This window comes from Cervus elaphus, chromosome 13, assembly GCF_910594005.1.
Source record: "Cervus elaphus chromosome 13, mCerEla1.1, whole genome shotgun sequence".
NCBI classification, from domain to species: domain Eukaryota; kingdom Metazoa; phylum Chordata; class Mammalia; order Artiodactyla; family Cervidae; genus Cervus; species Cervus elaphus.
In genome coordinates this window covers 48,588,279-48,610,374 of record NC_057827.1, presented here as the reverse complement: position 1 = coordinate 48,610,374, position 22,096 = coordinate 48,588,279, and the positions used below count along the sequence as shown (strand labels likewise).

At 34.8% G+C, this 22,096-nt stretch overlaps 1 protein-coding gene across 9 annotated transcripts in view; it reads left to right on the top strand.

The window, feature by feature from the left end:
- The window catches only part of RALGAPA1 (Ral GTPase activating protein catalytic subunit alpha 1), a 216,638-nt gene that overhangs the window by 127,112 nt on the left and 67,430 nt on the right, over nucleotides 1-22,096 (top strand). For all 9 annotated transcript variants that reach the window (XM_043921232.1, XM_043921231.1, XM_043921230.1 and 6 more), the window contains 5 exons: nucleotides 6,441-6,509; nucleotides 10,289-10,423; nucleotides 10,815-10,998; nucleotides 17,046-17,910; nucleotides 20,634-20,705. In XM_043921232.1, coding sequence (XP_043777167.1) covers nucleotides 6,441-6,509; nucleotides 10,289-10,423; nucleotides 10,815-10,998; nucleotides 17,046-17,910; nucleotides 20,634-20,705 — 1,325 coding nt within the window. The remainder of the gene's footprint in view (nucleotides 1-6,440; nucleotides 6,510-10,288; nucleotides 10,424-10,814; nucleotides 10,999-17,045; nucleotides 17,911-20,633; nucleotides 20,706-22,096) is intronic.

Sequence of the window (22,096 nt, the reverse complement as noted above, 5' to 3'; positions counted from 1 at the left end):
TACCATAGTTCATGGTAGTCCTTTTCTATATTACGTTATCTTAATATATTAAGAGATTATGTGGTTGGTTTTAAATGCTATGTGCAAATTTATTATTGCTGTTGTCTTTATAATGTAAATTCAGTATCATTCCCTGTCTTAGGTTAGAAAACGGTTACCAAAATCAGAACATTATTTTGGTTCATTCCTTCCCTTTCCTCTTCTGCCAGTCATTTATAAAGTGTTTTCTTTCTTTTTTTTTCTTTTAATTCTGTGTGTTCTGTGCTTCCTGTAACACAAGGTACTATAATAACCTTTTAAACTGGTCTCCTGGCTTCTGAGGTCATCCCTCCAAGTCATCATTCATATTGACATGACTTATGTCACTATCCTGAAGGAGAAAAAACAGTGAAACTAAAGTCTCCAAGTGGTTTTCTTTTACCTATAGAATAAGACCCAAACTCTTTAATTGCAACTTACTTGGAAGCCTCCAGATGAGAACCCATACCATCTTTTCAGAATCATGTACAGATTCCTTTGATGAAATACCCTGTAGTCTAGGCACCTGAGTCAGCTATTATCCCCTAAACATACCCTTTACTCATCTTCTTACCTAAAATGCTCTACTTTCTCTGCCCACCTCATCTTTCAGTGATTGGTTTAAATACCATCTCCTCAAAAAACAAGAATCCTTATTCTTTCCAACCAGAATTTATCTTTCTTATCTTCATGTTCTTATAACATTTTTAGGAAAGACAGTAATATTTATTAAGCACTTACCATTTATCAGTCATTATACTAGTCACCTTTTCATATGGTTACCTCATTTAATTCATAAAAGGTCATTTGAAGCAGATTGTTATGTTATCTCTTCCTCCTCTTCTCCCTTTATATGAGATGAGAGAAGTGAGGATATAGTAACTATATAAAGTCATAAGCTAAACCAGGGTAGAAACAGAGTTCAGACCCAGTCTTAAATTTCAGGTCCAGGCTTTTGCCACTCAACCATTGTCACCAAGGCCCTATTGTAGCACTAAATATATTTGTGTAAAAAATCTAAGCTTCTTTAAGGCAGTGACAGTTTTTCTTTATTATTTTTTATGCATAGGATGACTTTCATATAGAATCTCTTAAATATCTGTTGAGTTTAATACAGTATTATGGATCAGAGATTGGGTTTGAAGGTTAAACCTGGTTTAATTAACCCACAACTCTGCCATTTACTAAGTTTATAACTATGAACAAATTACTCAGTCCTCTAAACTTTGACTTTCTTTATGTTTGCATTTGGGATAAAAATACCTACCTCACAGAGTTGCTCTGGAAACTAAATGAGAAAATATATATAAAACACTGATACATTTTGCCATAAAAGTGATGGGACATAAATTTTAAAAAGTGTGTTGGCTGCAGCTACTGTCGCAATCATGCAGGATTTGATAACTGGATGTAAATGTGAATGTTCATATATATATATGTATTAAAGCATTTGTAATTTTAAAACTTGAAAATTTTACTCTTTAAGATTGGTTATTCTGTTGAAAGTTAAGGTATTCTTTAAGCAGATTTTTTTTCTCATTTGAAAGCCTCCAAATGCTCTCTTATATTTTCTTTCTCAGTTTTATGTATTTTAATACTTACCTAAGTAATTCTTAGGTGTATAGAGTTTTTGCAGATTGCCTCACTGTAAATTATGGTGGCCAGTGTCTACAGATAAATAGTTATACTTCACCTCTAATTGAATGAAGAAATGAAATGCTAAAATAATAGAGGAATTCCCTAATGGCTGCCTACTTGCATATTTAGGAATAGAATCCCAGTTCTATTACCAGTATTAAGTATTAATCTGATATACTAGATTCATTCTGTTAGTAAGTAAAACCTTTTACAGTGTAAATTACCTTAGAGCAATTTTTTTGCTTGAAGCACTCATTTATAAAAATATAATAGCATGCAATAAAAATACAATAAGTTTACCTCAATACATTTTTAACATATACATTAAAAAATTGAATAAGATTAAGAAATTTTCAGTAAATGATAAAACTATATTAATATTTTGCTTTCTTTAATAAGGTCTTCTATTTCATACTTTATCAATTTTGTTCATACTATGTTCAGTGTACAATATATGTTAATTTAAAAAGTCACATTATAAAATTGTTTTTTAAGAGTCATATATTTGCAAGTATGTATACCACAATATCCAGGAAGACAAGAGTAAATTATTTTTCCCTCACTTCCTTGGGGAATAACTGATAAATATATTATATTTAAAATGTATAAAGCAATGATTTGATATTGTAGAAGGGTTATCAAAATCAAGATAATTAACATATTGATTATTACACATTGTTAATGTTTTTTATGGTGAGAATGCTTCAGGTCTACTCTTAGCAACTTTAAGATAATATTGTATGATTAACTGTATTTACTGTACTATACGTTAAATCCTTAGAATTTATTATTCTTATAACTGAAAATTTGTGCCCTTTGACCTCCATCTCCCCAGCTCACTGGACCTCAGTCCCTGGCAACCACTGTACTATTCTATTTCTATAAAATCAGCTTTTTTTAGATTCCACATGTAAGGGATACCATACAATATTACCTTTCTCTGGCTTATTTCATTTAGCATAATACCCTTCAGGTTTTTTCATGTTCTCACAACTGACAGGATTTTCTTCTTTCCTATGATTTAATAATATTCAATAGTGTATATATGTACACCACAATTTCTATATCCATTTATCTGTCAAAAGACATGTGGACTGTTCCATATCTTGGCTGTTTTGAATAATACTGCAGTGAACATGAGTGTGCATATATCCCTTTGAGATACTGATTTTATTTCCTTCATATGTATACCCAGAAGTAGTATATATGATACTACTTATATAGTAGTATATAGTTACATTTTTAGTTTTATGAGGAACCTCCATACTGTTTTCCATAATGACTATACCGGTTTCCATTCTCACTAAGAGTGTATAAGGGTTCCCTTTTCTCCACATTCTCGCCAACATCAGTTCTCTCTTGTCTTTTTAAAAATGGCCATCCTAACAAACGTGAGGTGATACTTCACTGTGATTTTGATTTGCATTTTCCTGATGATTACTGATGTTGAGTACTTTACCATGTTCTTATTGGCCATTTGTGTGTCTTTGGCAGAATGTAACTCAGAATCTTTGCCCTTTTATAAATTCAGATAATTTGTTTGGCTGTTGGGTGTAGAAGTTCCTTGTATATTTTAGATATTAACCCCTTACAGATATACGGTTTGCAAATATTTTTTCCATTCGTAAGTTGTCTTTTCACTTTATTGATGGTTTCTTTCTCTGTGCAGAAGCTTTTAGTTTATATAGTCCTACTTGTTTATTTTTTCTGTTGCTTGTGCTTTAGGTATGATTTCCAAAAAATTACTACCAAGACCCATGTCACAGAGCCTTTTTCCTATGTTTTCTTCTAGGAGTTTTAAGGTTTCAAGCTTTTGTATTGAGACTTTGATCCATTTCAAGCTAATTTTTATGAGTGGTATAAATTAGGGGTCCAGTTTCATGCTTTTGCACATGGATACCCAGTTTTTTTCAACACCACGTGTGTGTGTTCTCAGCATCCTTGTCAAAAATAGACTGTATATGTGGGTTTATGTCTAGACTTCATTCCAATGTACTGGTCTGTGTGCCTGTTTCTATGTCAGCCCCTTACTGTCAGTGCCATATTTTGATTGTTGTTGTTAAGTCGTGTCCGACTCTTTGCGACCCCATGGACTGCAGTATGCCAGGCTTCCCTGTCCTTCACTATCTCCCAGAGTTTACGCAGACTCATGTAATTTGAGTCAGGTGATACCATCCAACCATCTCATCTTTTGTTGCCCCTTTTCCTCCGGCCTGCAGTCTTTCCCAGCCTCAGGGTCTTTTCCAGTGAGTCGGCTCTTCCCATCAGGTGGCCTAAGTATTGGAGCTTCAGCTTCAGCATCAGTCCTTCCAATGAGTATTCAGGGTTGATTTCCTTTGGTACTGACTGGTTTAATCTCCTTGCAGTCCAAGGGACTCTCAAGAATCTTTGCCAGCACCACAGTTCAAAAGCATCGATTCTTCGGGTCTCAGTCTTCTTTATGGTCCAGCTCTTACATCCGTACATGACTACTGGGAAAACCATAACTTTGACTGTATGGACTTTTGTCGGCAAAGTGATGTCTGTGCTTTATAATATGCTGCTTGGGTTTGTCATAGCTTTCCTTCCAAGGAGCAAGCATCTTTTAATTTCATGGCTGCAGTCACTGTCCACAGTGGTTTTGGAGCCCAAGAAAATAAAGTCTTTCACTGCTTCTACTTTTTCCCCTTCTGTTTGCTGTGAAGTGATGGGACCAGATGCCATGATCTTAGGTTTTTGAATGTTGAGCTTCAAGCAAGCTTTTTCACTCTCCTCTTTCACCTTCGTCAAGACACTCGTTAGTTCCTCTCCACTTTTTGCTATTAGAGTGGTATCATATGCATATCTGAAGTTGTTGATACTTCTCCTGTCAATCTTGATTCCAGCTTGTGATTCGTCCAGCCCAACATCTCACATGATGTATTCTGCATATAATTTAAATAAGCAGGATGACAGTATACAGCCTTGCTGTACTCCTTTCCCAATTTTGAACCCGTCAGTTGTTCCATGTCCATGTTCCATATTTTGATTGCTCTAGCTTTATAATAAAACTTGAAATCAGGGAGTGTGACGCCTCCAGCTTTGTTCTTTTTTCTCAAGATTGCTTTGGCTCTTTGGTTTTGTGTGTGGTGGGGGTGAGGAATTCCATTCACATTTTATGCTATTTTAGGATAGTTTTCTCTAATTCTGAGAAAAATGCCACTGGAATTTTGATAGGTATTACACTGAATCTGTAGATCACTGTGGGTAGTGTGAACAATTAAACTGTTAATTCTTCCAATCTATAGCATGGACTATCTTTCCATTTATTTGTCGTCTTCAGTTTCATTCAATAGTGTTTTCTAATTTTCAGTATATAGATCTTTCACCTCCTTGGTTAAATTTATTCTTAAGTATTTTATTGACTTCGATGCTGTTATAAATTAATTTCTCTTTGTGATAGTTTATTATTGGTGTATAGAAATGCAACTGAATTTTATATGTTGATTTTTGCATCCTGCAAATTTACTTATGAGTTCTAATCTAACAGGGAGTTTTTTTGGTGGAATGTTTAGGATTTACTGGGTATAGGATCATGTCATCTACAAATAAAAATAATTTTATTTCTCCCTTTCAGATTTGGATGCTTTTTATTTCTTTCTCATGCCTAATTGGTGTGGTAGGACTTCCCATACTGTGTGGAATAGAAATGACAGTTATGAGCATCCTTGTCTTGTTCCCAACTTTAGAGGAAAGGACATTAACTTTTTACCTTCAAGTATGTTGTTAGCTTTGGGCTTGTCCTGTATGGAGTTTATTATGTTAAGATACCTTCCTTCTTAACTTGTTGAGCAAAGCAGAGGTCTTGAGTCATAAATTACCAATGGTTTTTAATATGTCATTTTGCTTGTCTGTATCTTCTGATTTTTCTGTCAGAACATATATTCAGTTCAGTTTATTTCAGTCTCTCAGTCGTGTCCGACTCTTTGCGACCCCATGAATCGCAGCACGCCAGGCCTCCTTGTCCATCACCAACTCCCGGAGTTTACTCAAACCCATGTCCATCAAGTTGGTGATGCCATCCAACCATCTCATCCTCTGTTGTCCCCTTTTCCTCCTACCCCCAATCCCTCCCATCATCAGGGTTTTTTCCAGTGAGTCACCTCTTTGCATGAGGTGGCCAAAGTACTGGAGTTTCAGCTTTAACATCAGTCCTTCCAATGAACACCCAGGACTGATCTCCTTTAGGATGGACTGGTTGGATCTCCTTGCAGTCCAAGGGACTCTCAAGAGTCTTCTCCAACACCACAGTTCAAAAGCATCAATTTTTCGGTGCTCAGCTTTCTTTACAGTCTTAACTCTTACATCCATACATGACCACTGGAAAAACCATAGCCTTGACCAGACGGACCTTTGTTGGCAAAGTAATGTCTCTGCTTTTTAATATGCTATCTAGGTTGGTCATCACTTTCCTTCCAAGGAGTAAGCGTCTTTTAATTTTATGGCTGCAGTCACCATCTGCAGTGATTTTGGAGAACATATATTACTTGTATATTTATACATACTGATTCAAGAATTGAATCTATAAGAAAGCCATTTATAGTTAAGAGAGCATATATAACTTTGGTTCTGTACATTAAGATTGTAAATGTTTGATAGTTAAGTATACTTGAAAAACTGACCTATTAAAAGTTACTTTGAAATAACAATATATTTTGGCTTAAATTTTCAACAATATATTTTCTATCACTTTATTAACATTAGTGTTCGTTTTAAGATACAGCATTAGTTTGACGTATTTTGAGCTTTTTTTTAATTTCTTACAGATTCTAATAGCCACTATTACCCATCTTTTGCCAAGTACGGAAGCATCATCTTATGAAATGGACAAGAGGGTAATTTTAATTTGTTTTTATATTTAACAATGTGATTATCTAGCAAAATATTTATATTTTTAAACCGTGAAGGTATATATATTTATGTGGGACACAGTTAATCTTAAAGTTAATTATAATATGAGATAAAGCTTTCCATTATTTAAGTATAGCTAAATTATATTTTTAGTTCATATTTCAAATTAATCATGGTCATTTGATAAAGTCTTTAAATTTTAGGGTTGTAAGGAACTTGGGAGGGTTCTGTCCATTTTATTTTTTTTTACTTGTTATGATCTTATTTATCCTTGGAAGTTATTAATTGTGAGGAACTCATTCTTAAGGAAGCCATGCATTTTTATATAACTATCACTGATAGGAAGTAAAGAAATTTCCATTAAGGAGAGTTCATATAATGTATAAAGGTATGATGCTTTGGAGAAGACATACCCTTTGGCCATCAAAAAGTTCTACAAGATTGTATTTATCTCAGTACATTTATGATGAGATTCCTTAATTATTTCAGATATTGTACTTATCAGTCTATAAAGTTTCTATTTGGTATCTCTTTATAGTTTTCATATCTTTCCTGAAATTCTGCATTACTTCATAAGTTATCTCCATTTTCTCTTATAGATTTTTAATATATGTATTGTAATTAAAGTTCTAGCTGCTAAATTCAATATCTGGATTATTGATGAGTCTGTTTCCATTGAACTTTTTTCCTAAATACTGTAGGTTCCACTTTGCTGTTGGTGCATATGTCTGTTAATTTTTTGCACATAGCTTGTTATAGAGACTAGATATGTGCTGCCCAAATGATAGCTACTTACCATGTGTGACTTTACATAAAATTAAATTGAACATTTACATGAAAATTTTAATTCCTTGTTTGTACCAGCCACATTTCAAGTGCTCAGTAGCCACATGGGCAAATATATACCAGTTCCATCATTGCACAAAGTTCTCTCAGACAGTGCTGCTAGATCCTGTTAATTTTCTCTGAAAATTATTCCTTCCCATTTTCACATCCCAGTCTTGAATTCTCTTCTTCAAATCTCAGTGTTATGATTTCTTAATCATATTGTGTTGAAATCTCATGTATTCTGCCCATTGTTTACAAAACTCTGTAGTTATGTTTCTGGACCTGTTCTCAGTTATTTTCTTGTGTGGGCTTGTTGTTGTTTAGTTGCTAAATCATGTCCAACTCTTTTCGACCACATACTGCAGCACTCCAGGCTACTTTGTCTTTCACTATCTGCCAGAGTTTGCTCAAATTCATGTCCCTTGAGTCAGTGATGCTTTTTAATATTTTTTGGTCTTTCCTGTTATCTTCCATATCACTAACTTCATGAGTTTACCTAAGAATTTTCTATTCTTCCTCTGTGTACTTAGTTTAAAACTTATTTGATCGTATTATCTCCCATCCAAGTACTAACCGGGCCCAACCCTGCTTAGCTTCCGAGATCAGACGAGATCTGGCGCGTTCAGGGTGGTATGGCCGTAGACTGATCATATTATCTAATGATTGATAAGTACATTCTTCCTCATCTTTAAAAGACCCTGTTACTCCATTTTTAGGCAGGAGTCCTTCATTTTAGTGTCTTAAACTATGGTCAAGAATTCCAAATCCAATTTGTGAACTATATCTGGATCACTAATTAGCCACCTCCTTCTTTATCATTTTGTCTTCCAAAGGCCTAACTATTCATATGAAAAAGCTCCACTACCAGGTTTTTGTTCTCCACCTACTTTATTCACTAAACATTTATTGATCACAAAATATGTCTGTGGTATTCTGCTTGGAGCTAGTTAAACAGACATAAATAAGATGGTCCCTGCTCTCATGGATTTTGAAGATTAGAGAGGCAAGTGAAGCCATCCAGTATAGTAAGTGCTTACTGTAAAAAGTAGAAAAATGTGTATGATACAAGGTAGAGAAGGAAGTAAATAACTATAAAGGCAGGAAGACTTGTTTTAAGGGAATAATAGCTTAAAGATGAATGGGGTCTTCTACATAAATGGAAACAAGTAGAGTCAGAGAGTTATTCCAAGTGGAGGGAATAGCATGAGTAAAATCATGTGTACAGTGTCATGCTGTGTTATGGGAAGACAGTTGTTGTTATTCAGTCAATTATGTCCAACTCTTTGTGACCCCATGGACTGCAGCACGCCAGGCTTCCGTGTCCTTCACTATCTCCCAGAGTTGACTCAACCCCATGTTCATTGATTCGGGGATGCCATCCAACCATCTCGTCCTCTGTCAGCCATCTCGTCCTCTATCATCCCCTTCTCCTCCTGCCCTCAATCTTCCCCAGCATCAGGCTCTTTTCTAATGAGTCAGCTCTTCACATCAGGTGGCCAAAGTATTGGAGCTTCAACTTCAGCATCAGTCCTTCCAATGAAATTTCAGGGTCAGTTTTCTTTAGGATTGACTGATTTGATCTCCTTTCAGTCCAAGGGACTCTTAAGATTCTTCTCCAACACCACAGTTCAAAAGCATCAGTTCTTCGACGCTCAGCCTTCTTCATGATCCAACTCTCACATTCATACGTTACTACTGGAAAAACCATAGCTTTAACTATATGGACCTTTGTTGGCAAAGTAATGTCTCTGCTTTTTAATATGCTGTCTAGGTTTGTTATAACTTTTCTTCCAAGGAGCAAGCGTCTTTTAATGTTATGGGAAGACAGTAGGCAATTATTTCCATATTATAGGACATGAAATGCATGATTCAAGGTTGGGAGATTAGGTAATAGATATAGAAAGGGGTCAGAATTCTACATTAAGAACCTTGGACTTTTGAGAATGTTGTTTTTTTGAAAGCGACTTTTTGGAAAGGTTTTAAGATGCAACAAAATGCCAGATGTGTGAGAGATCACTTAAGAACGTGTGAAAGTCAAAAGGAATAATATAGTAATTGTTAATTACAATAATCTCCATGAGAATTTATAATGTTCTGAAATAAAGCTAAAGGAATAAAGGTAAATATTGACAAAGTGGCATTCATCATTAGCATCGGGAATAAAGAAAAAGTCAGGATATTTGAAGAAAGATGCATTTCAGTTTTTAGTGTGTTGCACATAAGAAGTGATGCCCAGGTAGAGACCACCATCTATATAACTAATGTAGTAAATTTGAGGCTGGAAACAAAATTATTGGCATTGTCATTACATGAGTTGTATTAAACTGGAAGTATATGTAATCACTTAAGGAGAAGCTAGAGAGTAAGATAGGTTAGCAAAGTATAACACCTTGAAGAGTAAGAGTTACAGAACAGGCAGAGAGGGAGTCACCAGGATAGTGACCTAGAGGGCTCCTGAGTTTTCCTCCTCTCTTGGGCCTGTGGAAGATATAGCTACACATGGAGCATTTCTGTCTGAGAGAAATCCAGAAACTAATCAAGTGACCTCTACACATCAAGTGACTGAGAAAATGCCACATCAAAAATAGGTAGGAAAAGCTGTAGCACTCTTGTCATAAACCCCACTCCTAGCATAATTCCATACAATCAGGAGGAAACTCCCAACTCACACCCTGTCAGAGGAGAGAAGGGTTTAGACCATACATCTAGCACTCCACCATTTAAGCCTGCCACCCAAGGGACAGGCCAAATCACCTGGCTTGTACCTAGTTCCTTTTTCTCTTTTACGCTCGCTCTTCATGAAAGCTTACAGTGGGAGAATGGGTGAAAGTTCATTGGATTTGCTATGTATATTTTATACTTAGAGATAATTTGAAGTTTGAATGTTCTGTTTTCTGGTTATACTGAAGATGTGGGATTTTGTTTGTTGTTTCAGTTGGTGGTATCCTTACTTCTGTGCCTTCTGGACTGGATCATGGCCTTACCTCTTAAGACACTGCTCCAACCAGTCCATGCTACAGGAGCAGAAAATGATAAAATAGAAAAATCTGTCCTTAATTGTATTTATAAGGTAACCTTTGCTTTATTATTTATTTGGTAACCAAGGATTTTTGAAACCTAAAGAATTAACATTTCTTGGTATTGCATTTTCATTGTTTTAGAGCTAGGAATTTCCTAAGAACATAGATTTATCTTACAGTACCTATGGATAATTAAAAAGTACTTCTTACAAGACTTTGTTTCATTGCAAAATTTTGAAAAGTCAAATCTTTGTTGAATGTGTGAGAATCATTAGTTAAATATTGCTCATTCTTTTTAAGATAAATTTTACCTTGATTGAAGAGCTGTGTTTAAATATTTAAAAATTTTGTCAAGTTCTTATATTAGCAGGTGTTTTCTCCTTTTACTTTTGTTTTCACTGAAAAGGAAAATTTGGTATGTTTTTTCCCCTGTATTTGCAGGTATTACATGGGTGTGTTTATGGAGCTCAGTGTTTTAGCAATCCAAGGTATTTTCCGATAAGCCTTTCTGATTTGGCATCTGTAGATTATGATCCTTTTATGCATTTGGAAAGCCTGAAAGAGCCTGAACCTTTGCACTCTCCTGATTCGGAACGATCCTCTAAACTCCAGCCAGTAACAGAAGGTAAAATGAATTCTCTTCAGGACAGTATTGTTGCTTGGGTTCTGCCAGAGTATGATTTGAGGCCTAGGTAGAAATACTGGAAGGTAGTATATCTTAATTTATAATTGTTTACCTTGCCATGTATATTATAACTAAGTTCATTTTTAGTTTAAGAAATAACTTCAGATACACAATTACTAAGATGATATGTGATGACATTCCCTTTATAGGTATTCTGATACGGATTAAGTTCTTTAACCATATTGTGGTTAAGTTCTGATTAAGTTCTTTATTTTGGTTAAGTTCTTTAACCATATAGTTTTTTATTCAGTGAGTTTACTATCTGAGATAAGGAACTATGTAGACAAGTAACCTTATGATATGATTACATATAAAAATAAAAGTACATCCAAGATGCAGGGGTATATTATGATGCAGGGAACTCAAACCCAGCGTTCTGAGACAACCTAGAGGGGTGGGAGATGGGAGGGTAGTTCATCAGGGAGGGGACATATGTATACCTATGGCTGATTCATGTCGATGTATGGCAGAAACCAACACAGTATTGTAAAGCAATTATCCTTCAATTAAAAATAAAAAAAGATGCAGGGGTAGCCCAGAGGAATCCCGCAATTATTGAAGGGTTTTAAGGAGGTGGTATACATGGTAAAATTAGTATTAAGAACTCTTTGAGAGTGGTATTTTAGGAGTCAGCAGACTGTGACCCACACCTGCCACCTAAATACAGTTTTATTGAGACACATCCATGCTGTTCATTTATGTATCACTATGGCTGCTTTCGTGTAGTAATAGCAGTGTTGAGTAGTTTGGACAGAGAGAGCATGGCCCATAAAACCAAAGATAATTGCTCTGTCCTTTGCAGAAAAGGGGATTTGCTTGATCCTCTAATATGTTAGATTGATTTTTAGGGAAGTTAATGCAGGATCAGAGACCAATCATGATGCTGTTGCAGTAGGAGAAACAAGAGTTGCTAAAGGGTTAAATTGGTTATATCTTCCTCAAACTAGACCACAAATATGAGAAAGTTTAGAGAATTAGGAAGGGAAATGAGAGCAGTATTAGAAATGGTTTAACTTGGAGCGCCTATTGGATATTCATGTGACTTAGTGGGACAGTTCATTGTACATGCAGATCTATGTCTTAGCAGAGAAGTCTTCGTTAGGAATGTGTATTTATATGGATGTGTGTGTTCTGAGAAGAAAAGGTTGAAAAGGAAGGAAAACCAGGAAAGAGTAGTTTCTCAGAAGCAGAAGAAAAAGATTTTTGAAAGACTGGCCACAGGTATTAAATGATAGAGATATTAAGTACAAAAAGACTGACAAATATATCTACTTTGGTTTTAGCAGAGAAGTAGGACAGAAGTGGATGACTATGGGTTAAAGAGCAAGCAGGACGTAAGGAAGTAGAGCCATTTGTCAAAAGTGCTCTTTAAAAAAGCTCAACTTTTTTTTATTTTAAAAAAGTCAAGAAAAATGATAAAACATAAGATTATTCAGGATTAAAGGAGTTTTAAAGACAAAAAGAGTTAAACTCAATTATAAACTGAGAAAGAAAGTTGTAAGGGGTTCATTAACAGAGTGAGGTTCCTGAGAGCTAGAAAGTTTAGGTATTAATATTAGCTCTTCTTCTGAAATCAGAAAGATGAAAAAAATTGAAATAAATTAAGAGGACTGACAGAAGTTATTGAGGACCCAAAGTAGAAACCACAACGTTTTGGTTGCATCTCTCAACATTCAGTAAATTGGATCTGGCAGATAGACAAGGGAACGATAGCTTTCAGAATATTGGTATAGGTTTAGTTATAGAATCAAGGGTTGGTAAGGATTGAACTGATGTTAGGAAATAGCTAATAAGCTGGAAGAAAGTAGAGGAGATCCTGTGAATCAGAAAGTAGACGTGGTTGGTGATAAGAAGTTTGAACAATGATTCTCAGCCTTGGCATATTAGTCTGGGATTGCTGGAACTTTTAAAATGTTGCAGGTGATTAATATCCAGCCAAGGTTGAGAACCGCTGACCTTATCAGTATGTTAGGATGGTGGTTTACTGAATGAGCAGCAGACACTCTTCAGATAAATTTCACAAGGAAGTCTACTTTGTAAAACTTCTTAAAGTAGAGCTACAGTGAAGATTCTGCTGACTTCTGTCCCATTCATATCTAAGAGCCCTCTCCAAGGGCTCTACAGAACAGAACTGGAAAGTCACTAGACTAGGAGGTTGTGGTCAGAGTATAAACTATTAAGGAAGAGTTTGACTTTTAAAGGTAGAATAGTTATAAATGATTAAAACATCCAGAATGTGGCCATGGTAATGGATTGATGCCGTAAAATGCAAGTGAAGGTATGAAGTTATCTATCAAGGAAATAGAGGGCTTGGGTTTTGAGTAAACCACAAATACCTAATAGGTTGTCTAGAACACGTATGTACTAGGAATGTAAGAAACTAGAAATTGATATAGGTGACTTATTTCCTTAGATTTGGCATAGTATAATACAGTGTTTATTTTACTTAAAAACAAAGTTAAATGAAAATATTCTTTTTGCATTTTTAAAGGTGTAAAATGATAAAACTTGTTTCAGGACTATATAGTATATTTCTTAAACAGTGAAATAAATAGTTTACTTGATATTTACTTACTAAAGGGGAAGTTTTAATGTATTTCAAGTAAAATTTACTGTGCCATTAACAGTCACTGTAAAAGAAAGGTGTAAAGATTTTAAACAGACGAGGTTTATATTGATACCAAATACTCCATGGGGTACTATTCTCTAAATGTATTAAAGTTGTTCCCTTTGGACTTTCTTAAAGGTAGTAAGGACCAGATAAATGCAGACCCTTTTAGGAGCAGCTGTGAGCTAACAGCAGGTGATTCTGTGGTCTACAGAATCTGTAGTGACTACATGCTGAGGGTTTGTTTTTTTTTTAATGTGGCATAAATGGCTAATCATTGTGCCCTTGTCTAAGGCATGCATCATCATCTTCAAGTACTTTTTTGGCCAAAGATTTCTAAACAGTGTCCGTAACAAGCTCAGTATTGGACTGAACAAGTCTTATTTGAAAACTATTGGCAGGAGTAGCTGTAATTATTAAATTTACTAAAGAATAAAGCAAGGTAGTGAAGTTGGCTTTTTGTCAAATGGCAGTAGTCTTATTAGCAAAAAGTCATCATTTGCAGGGTCACAGTGAAAGGAGGCTCCAAAGGATTCATTCTGTCTTAATTATAGTTTCACCTATACATATTATGCAAAGCTAATATTTAAAGCATTTGCCAAAATTAACTTCCTCTGCATGTTCTGTTATAGTGCAGTGAATTGCAGCAGCTTTTTATGTCTTGCTGCTTTTGTGTGCCATAATAATCTGTAATTATGGGTTTGCTGCAAATGCTGTAGGGTTTGTTTAATCTGACGATCTGAAAAGACAACCTTGAATAGATTTATTTAAATGAATGATAGTTACCCAATGCATTAGAAGCATTGATATCTTCATTTTGCATTTTCTCACAAGGCTAGTTATTTTAGAATTTCATTTTTAATTTCTAAATTAGAGAATTTCATGTTTTTTATATCTAAGTATATATGTAGAAAATAAGTATGTTCAATAGCTTATGATTCAAAATAAATCTGAGTAAACCTAACTGCCAAATTAACAAGTTGAAAGGTGTGTTTTTTTTTAATCCTTTTATATTTACAGATATCCTGAATTTAGAGAAGCAGTTTAGGAAAGAAAATGCTTTTACCTACTTGTGAAATCTAAGTTCATTTGTTAAATGTTCTTGGTGTTAGTAATTATGACATTTGTGAACAAGCTCACTAAACTGCGTTCTGACTGTCTCTTTCCTTGAGGGGAGCATGTATGGGACGGACAGGACCTAGACTTAGGTCCTATTTTAGGGAAGGAGCTGGCTCATTCTTACAGTTTAGTTATAGGCAAGTTTGTAAAAGGAACTCATAAAACCTTTGTGACTTACAGTGCTCTCAAAATTGATTTGTATTGTTTCAGTTATATCAGGCTTTGTATATGAGTTTTCAATTCATCTTTACCAAAAATCCCATGTTATCCTTAGAGAAAAATGGAGTTTAAGAAGTTTTATGTGACTTGTCCATGATCACAGAAGAAGCCAAAGTTAGAAATTCTTCTCTTTTCTATAGTCCATTTCTATTAAATTACACTCTTTTGCTTCTTGAGAAATGTTCTGCAAAGAAGATTCACTGCCTAACTGAGTCACCTGTTTGTCACTCAAAAGGAAGAAGGGAAAAATGTTTTCCTGCATCCAAAACTTAATTTAATCATATTTTTCTATTACTATTTAAAACATGGCTTAGTTTATTTATTTATTTTTTCAATGCTTAGTTTAAATGAGTTTTTCCAGTTGATCTTCGCCATTTATTAATTTATGCTAAGTACTACTTTTTTGTCTCTGTATGCAGAAAAAAACTTTTTTGAATGCATTGTTTCCATATGTCAAAGTAATTTGCCAAAAGAAAAGGACAGTTTAACAAAAGAGAAAAATATGGATATTTGAGTTGTGATAAAGATGAAAATAACACTGCCCCAATGTGATATCTTCTGTGGCAAATCCCTGAACTTGTGAACCCATTCGTCTTCTTGTACAAAATGAGAAGTATTGGCTAGTTTATCTGCAAGGCCTCTTACAGTTGGAACACTCATTATATTCTAAGTTATAATTAGAGAAGCAAAAGGCAGACCCTAGATTCAGATTACCCGTTTCTCATCATTTAGTGGCATATCTTTTTGCTTTACCATAATAGGTCTTGAAAATGTAGGGTTGAATTAAGATTAGTCATTTAGTTTGGTATCTAGTGTTAAAATAGCTCATTTTCAGAGCTAGCCCTAACTGTAATCAAAGAACAGCTTGATAAAACTGGAACTTTTTAGGTAGATTGAAGAATGTTTATGTATACATATATGTAGTAAAACTTGATTGATTATGGAAGAAGATTAAAATTTTGACATAGTAACATTTCCAAATCAATAAAAGTCCATAGAAAATTGTTCTTTTTTATATTCAAAATAATGAAGAAGATGTTATTGGTATTAATGGCATAGCTGCTGACTTGTTGCTTACTCTTTGCCTGTACCCAGGGGTGTCAGTTCTGAATCTTCCAGGCTGTAGCCTGGAATATATGACACTATTTGTCTCTCTTGCTTTTTAAGTAACCATACCAACAATGTACAACTTAGTTACCTTATGAACTTTTAAAACTTGAGTTTACTCTCTTTCCCTTTACTCTTTCTGTGTTATTTGTCTTCCTTCCTCGCTCCCCTCCATTTTCCTCTTCCTTCAGGTCCTGACGTTAGGCACCTTGCCTTTTCAGGCCTCTTACTGCTATATTCTTTGAGTTTTCTGTTTTTAACATTTCCTATGGGTTTGTTTTTTTTTTTAAGTTACTCATATAGATGTACTCCTTACCTGTTTACTGCCTTAGAAAAATAAGCAAGCCATAAATATTTTTCCTTTAAAATTTCCTTGGCATATGCAGGCTACACTGACTCACTGTTTAAATTGATCCTGACTCCTGAAGTTTAGTTGAAAGATCACTTTTCTCTGACACTTTTACATCATCCATATAAACCATAGTTAAATGACATTTAAGGCATGTTACAAACTATGTCTCTGCATCTCCTGATAAGAAACTTATCAGTTGGATAAAAATCAATTGGATTTTGTTGACTTTTTAATCTGGGAGCAAAGCTATTTCACATGTTAAAACACTTTTGAACCTTCTTTGACGGTATAATGTACATTTAAGGACCTCAATTTAAATCATTAATATGAATCCATAAGCAAAAATTTCAAAAATGGCTTTCTTATAACAATTAACAAAACTTTATCTGAGTAGTTTTCTTCTTCTTTGCCATCATTCTTGTAGTTCATATGCTACATTGAAAATATTTGCTCAAATATTTGCTCTAATATTTGAATGTGATTTTGATAATGTGATGGAATCCCTGTTTGCTGTTTCATTGTTATATGACTCTCTAGGAAGCAGCAGTATTCTCACTCACTTACATTTTTCTTTATTCCTAGTGAAAACTCAAATGCAGCAAGGATTAATCTCCATAGCTGCCCGCACTGTTATTACACATCTGGTGAATCACTTGGGCCATTATCCAATGAGTGGTGGTCCTGCTATGTTAACAAGTCAGGTGTGTGAGAATCACGACAATCATTACAGTGAAAGCACTGAACTTTCCCCTGAACTCTTCGAAAGTCCAAATATTCAGTTTTTTGTGTTAAACAATACAACCTTAGTGTCCTGTATCCAGATCAGAGCTGAAGAGAGTATACCTGGAGGAGGTTTATCTGCTGGTCTTGCATCAGCCAATTCAAATGTCAGAATTATAGTACGTGATCTTTCTGGAAAATATTCATGGGATTCTGCCATCCTGTATGGACCACCTCTTGTAAGTGGTCTTTCAGAACCTACATCTCTCGTACTTTCATTGTCTCACCAAGAGAAGCCAGAAGAGCCTTCTGCATCTCATGAATGCTTAGAAGATATAACAGTTAAAGATGGGATTTCCCTCCAGTTTAAAAGAAGTTTTAGAGAAACTGTACCAACTTGGGACACAATAAGAGATGAAGAAGATGTTCTTGATGAGCTTTTGCAGTATTTAGGTGTAACCAGTCCTGAATGCTTACAGAGAACTGGAGTCTCACTTAATATTCCTGCTCCACAGCCTGTGTGCATTTCTGAAAAACAGGAGAATGATGTTATTAACGCTATCCTTAAGCAGCATACAGAGGAAAAAGAATTTGTTGAGAAACACTTTAATGACTTAAATATGAAAGCTGCAGAACAAGATGAACCAACACCTCAGAAACCTCAGTCAGCATTTTATTATTGCAGATTGCTTCTTAGTATATTGGGAATGAATTCCTGGGACAAAAGGTAAGAATAAAGAACAGGTTTTTCCTTTTTAAAAGAAATATTAGTCTTATTCATCTTACGATCAGCATTTTAGTCTCCATTCTTTCCATCACTAAATTTTACCTACCAATTAGTTCTTTGACCAGTAGGCAGATTTTCTTTCTTTTTTTAGTCCACTGAGTCATAATCAGGTTTCAGAGGAGTAAGAAGATAAATGAATGGAATGAATTAACTCTTAACATTTTCATAATGACTAGTATAACTGTCTGACTTAGAACACATACCTCAAATAATTGAGAAAAATCTTCTTTCCAACCTTCATGTAAGCAAATAGGAAAAACTGTTTTTCCTTACAACACTTCTGACACTAAATGTGTGAGTTTCTCACACCAGGCAGTTTCAACAATACCTGGAGTTGCCACAGACAGGTTAAGAGCTTAGACTGATGAGATTGCCGTCTACTTCAGACACCAGTTGCAAGTCTGGGTAAATCAGGGGTTCCCACAACCCCCTTCTTGGATTTGATAATTAATTATAATGACTCTTAAAACATTTACTTAGGTTTATCAGTTTGTTATAAAGGACAATTAAGGATATAGATGAGCAGCCAGATGAAGAGGTAAGTGGAGTAAAGTCTGGAAGGATTCCAAGTGTGGAAATTCTGTCCCTGTGGAGTTGGGGTGTGCCACCCTCCCAGCACAAAGAATGTGTTCAACCAGGAAAGCCCTCTGAATCCTGTTGTTGAGGAATTTTTATGGAGGTCCTACCGTGTAGGCATGATTGATTATTAACTCAATTCTCTAGTTCTTCTCTCTACTCAGAGGCAGGCCTGAAAGTTTCAAGCTTGCTCTTTCTGGTGGCTTACTCTTTCTGGTGATGAGGCACCATCCTGAAGTTAATGAGAACGCCACTGAGAGTTACCTTATTAGAACAAAATTAAAAGGAAACTCCAGAGGTTTTAGGAAGTCTGTGTAAGACTTTACTGTCACCTCCTGTACTCAGGAAATTACAAGAGTTTTAGGAGCTCTGTTTGAGGAATTGGGGACACAGGCCCAGTGTATATTTCTTACTGTGTCATATAAGCCTAATTTTTTTATTTTTTAGACAAACAGTGATATGATACTTTCTTGTTTGTATCAAAGAAATTAACTCAGGATTTAGCATCAAATCACAAAAAGAATTTAAATTTTTTTAATGTTATTTAATGTTGTTTTCTTTCATGCATATTGCAAAACCTCGTTAAAAACTTGCAGTACACACAGAGTTTTGTAGGAAGTTAAGTAGGAGTTAAATGAAAAGGCATGAGACTTAAATCAGAAGATCCAGGTTAGAGAAACTTAAACTTTGAGCCTCGGGCCACAGTCTGCAGATTGAGGAAATAACTCCTACCTCACATGATGGTGAGAATTAAATTAGACAATGTATATAAAATAGTAGAACTGTACACTGTACAAGTATAAGTTGTAACTGTAAACTGTACAAGTATAAGCATTTTTAGCATACATTTATTTTTTTAATTTCTGTAATACTAAAAGCTGTAGGGAAGTGAAAGAAGAAATGTTTTTATATATATAATGTATTTTTGTTCAATTTATAGTAGGGCAGCTCAGATTTAACTGGATGAATAAATCTTAAAGTAATTCAAACGCATGTGAAGCATTAAATTGGAATTCTACTTGCTTACCTAGTGTTTATAATCTTACTTGGTTTAAATACTTCCATTTATTAAAAGAGTATATCCTCTGCCTTATGGGAAAGCCCGGTTATATCAGGAACACAATTTGGTATGTCCAGTACAGGTAATTGCTATTAATTTAAATTTATTCTACTCTCTTTTCGGAGAAGGCAATGGCACCCCACTCCAGTACTCTTGCCTGGAAAATCCCACGGACGGAGGAGCCTGGTGGGCTGTAGTCCATGGAGTCGCTAAGGGTCGGACACGACTGAGTGACTTCACTTTTTGTTGTTGTTGTTTTTGTTGTTGTTTTTTTTTGATGAGTGATTTCACTTTTAAGCATTAGAGAAGGAAATGGCAACCCACTGCAGTGTTCTTGCCTGGCGAATCCCAGGGATGGGGGAGCATGGTGGGCTTCTGTCTTTGGGGTTGCACAGAGTCGGACACGACTGAAGCGACTTAGCAGGAGCAGCAGCTACTCTCTTTTGTTGTTCAATGGCCCATATATTGTTTCTTGAGAAAAATTAGAGAAGGGAAGCTCTGTTTTACTTTCATGAATATAATTTATATATATTCAGCACCTGTATAATGTATTTGGTAAAATTTATACACTGCTTTGTAGTGTAAAAAATACATACAATGTAAAACAAGAAAGAAACAAATTCCATCTGGATTACGCATCCCTATCTGGTGAAGAGTTAGATTTTGTGAAATGTTTCCCATGAGGGACAACTTTCTCACACATTTTTATGAAACTCTTGAGAAGGAACCTACAAAGTACTTTTATCCATTTTTCTGAATATGAGTTTGGGAAACTCACAGCATCTTCAAGGAGACATTTACATGGTCAAGAGAATAATGATGCACAAGCAGAAATGTATGAGGGACTCGGTAGAAATAATGTCATATATTCTTTACATTTTTTGTAGGGTCTGTTCTCCTTTGTGTTAGAAGTATGAAAAAGCAAGGACAGTGTAACAATTGCATGAGTAGACTGGAAAGTGTTTCCGGGACTGTCATGTCATTCACTGCAAAGATGATGAACATGTTTATGAATCTCTCTATTTAGGAGGAGCTTTCATCTCCTGAAGAAAAATGAAAAACTACTTAGAGAACTTAGGAACTTGGACTCAAGACAGTGGTAAGTCATTGAGAAATTTTCAAGTCTATATCTAGCACATCAGCTGTTTCTATTCATAATGTGAATAATAATGTGTATTGTTGAATTATAAATTTCTGAACACGAACTTTTTTCATTTATACATATCTTAGAAATAATAAGCATTTTTAAAAAATGTACAACTACATTTAAATGTTTGGTATCTTTGGATTATTTATATCTTTTTATATACCTGAGAATCATCTTCTGAGTTGAATAAATCTGATTGAACCTATAAAATGTCCTTTAGTTTCCCCATACTTAGATATTCCCTTTTGATGAGTGTAAGAAGCCAAAGTGAAATGACTGGTGTAAATAAGCTAGTAGCTACAAAAATATTAATGAAATGAAGAAGATGGAGATAGTTTGTTATATTGCTATAAACCTGATTTCTTTTTAAAACCTTGGATATATACCCATTTTTATGTGGCTTTTGGTGTGAAAACCTTGTTATATCATTATTTTAATAATCTCTAGATTCCTGGTGTATCTGGATGTGATTTCCTGGGAAACTCATACTAGAAACTACAAAATACTACTTAACTGAAATTCCCATATGGTCAATTTACATATATGTACTACTTTCCTTTTTAGGTTCATAAAAATAAAATTTACGGATAGGTGTTTTTGGCAGTATAACTAGAAAAACATTAGTAAAGCAATACTTCAGAAATACTTCATTATTAAGAATGCTTATATTTCTCAAATTTGAAATCCACAACATCCTTAACATTCACATTTCTTAACTGTCTCAACATCTTGCTTGAGTGGTGTTTTATACTTTTGTGTCTACAGTTTTTGCTTTTCATGTTCTCCCAGTCAGTTTGCCCACCCACCACTGATTGCACTTGCCTGCCTGTCAAGCAAATTCACATGTTGTTAACCATTTTTAAAATGCCTTTTCTTACAACATCAAAACTGTTGTTTATAGATATATATTTCTATAACCAGTTCTTTAATCAGAATCATTCTTAACATCTGCTTTCTCTACTCCTAGGCAGCAGTACATTACTAGAGAAAATTATCAGAACAGTATGATACAGGGAGTTACTGTAGATTGATGCATCTTTACTTCGACAATGCTATCTCTCTTGTTTGGCAAATTTTTTATCCCTTGATCACTTTTATAATACTGTACTTCTTAAAGTAATTATTATAAACCACTTCTTTGTTCCTCAAGCTGTCAGTATAGTCAGAAGTCATCTCTATATTCTGACCATTGAGAAACTAGTTTGTAACAAGCCATTCACCCTGCCATCACTATTCTGTAGCAATGCAAAGTGAAGAAGATGATTCACACCATTCCCACATCAAACACACATACCTTACATCTTCGTTTTTTAAATTTCTCTGTACTGAGCCATCTTCTCTTG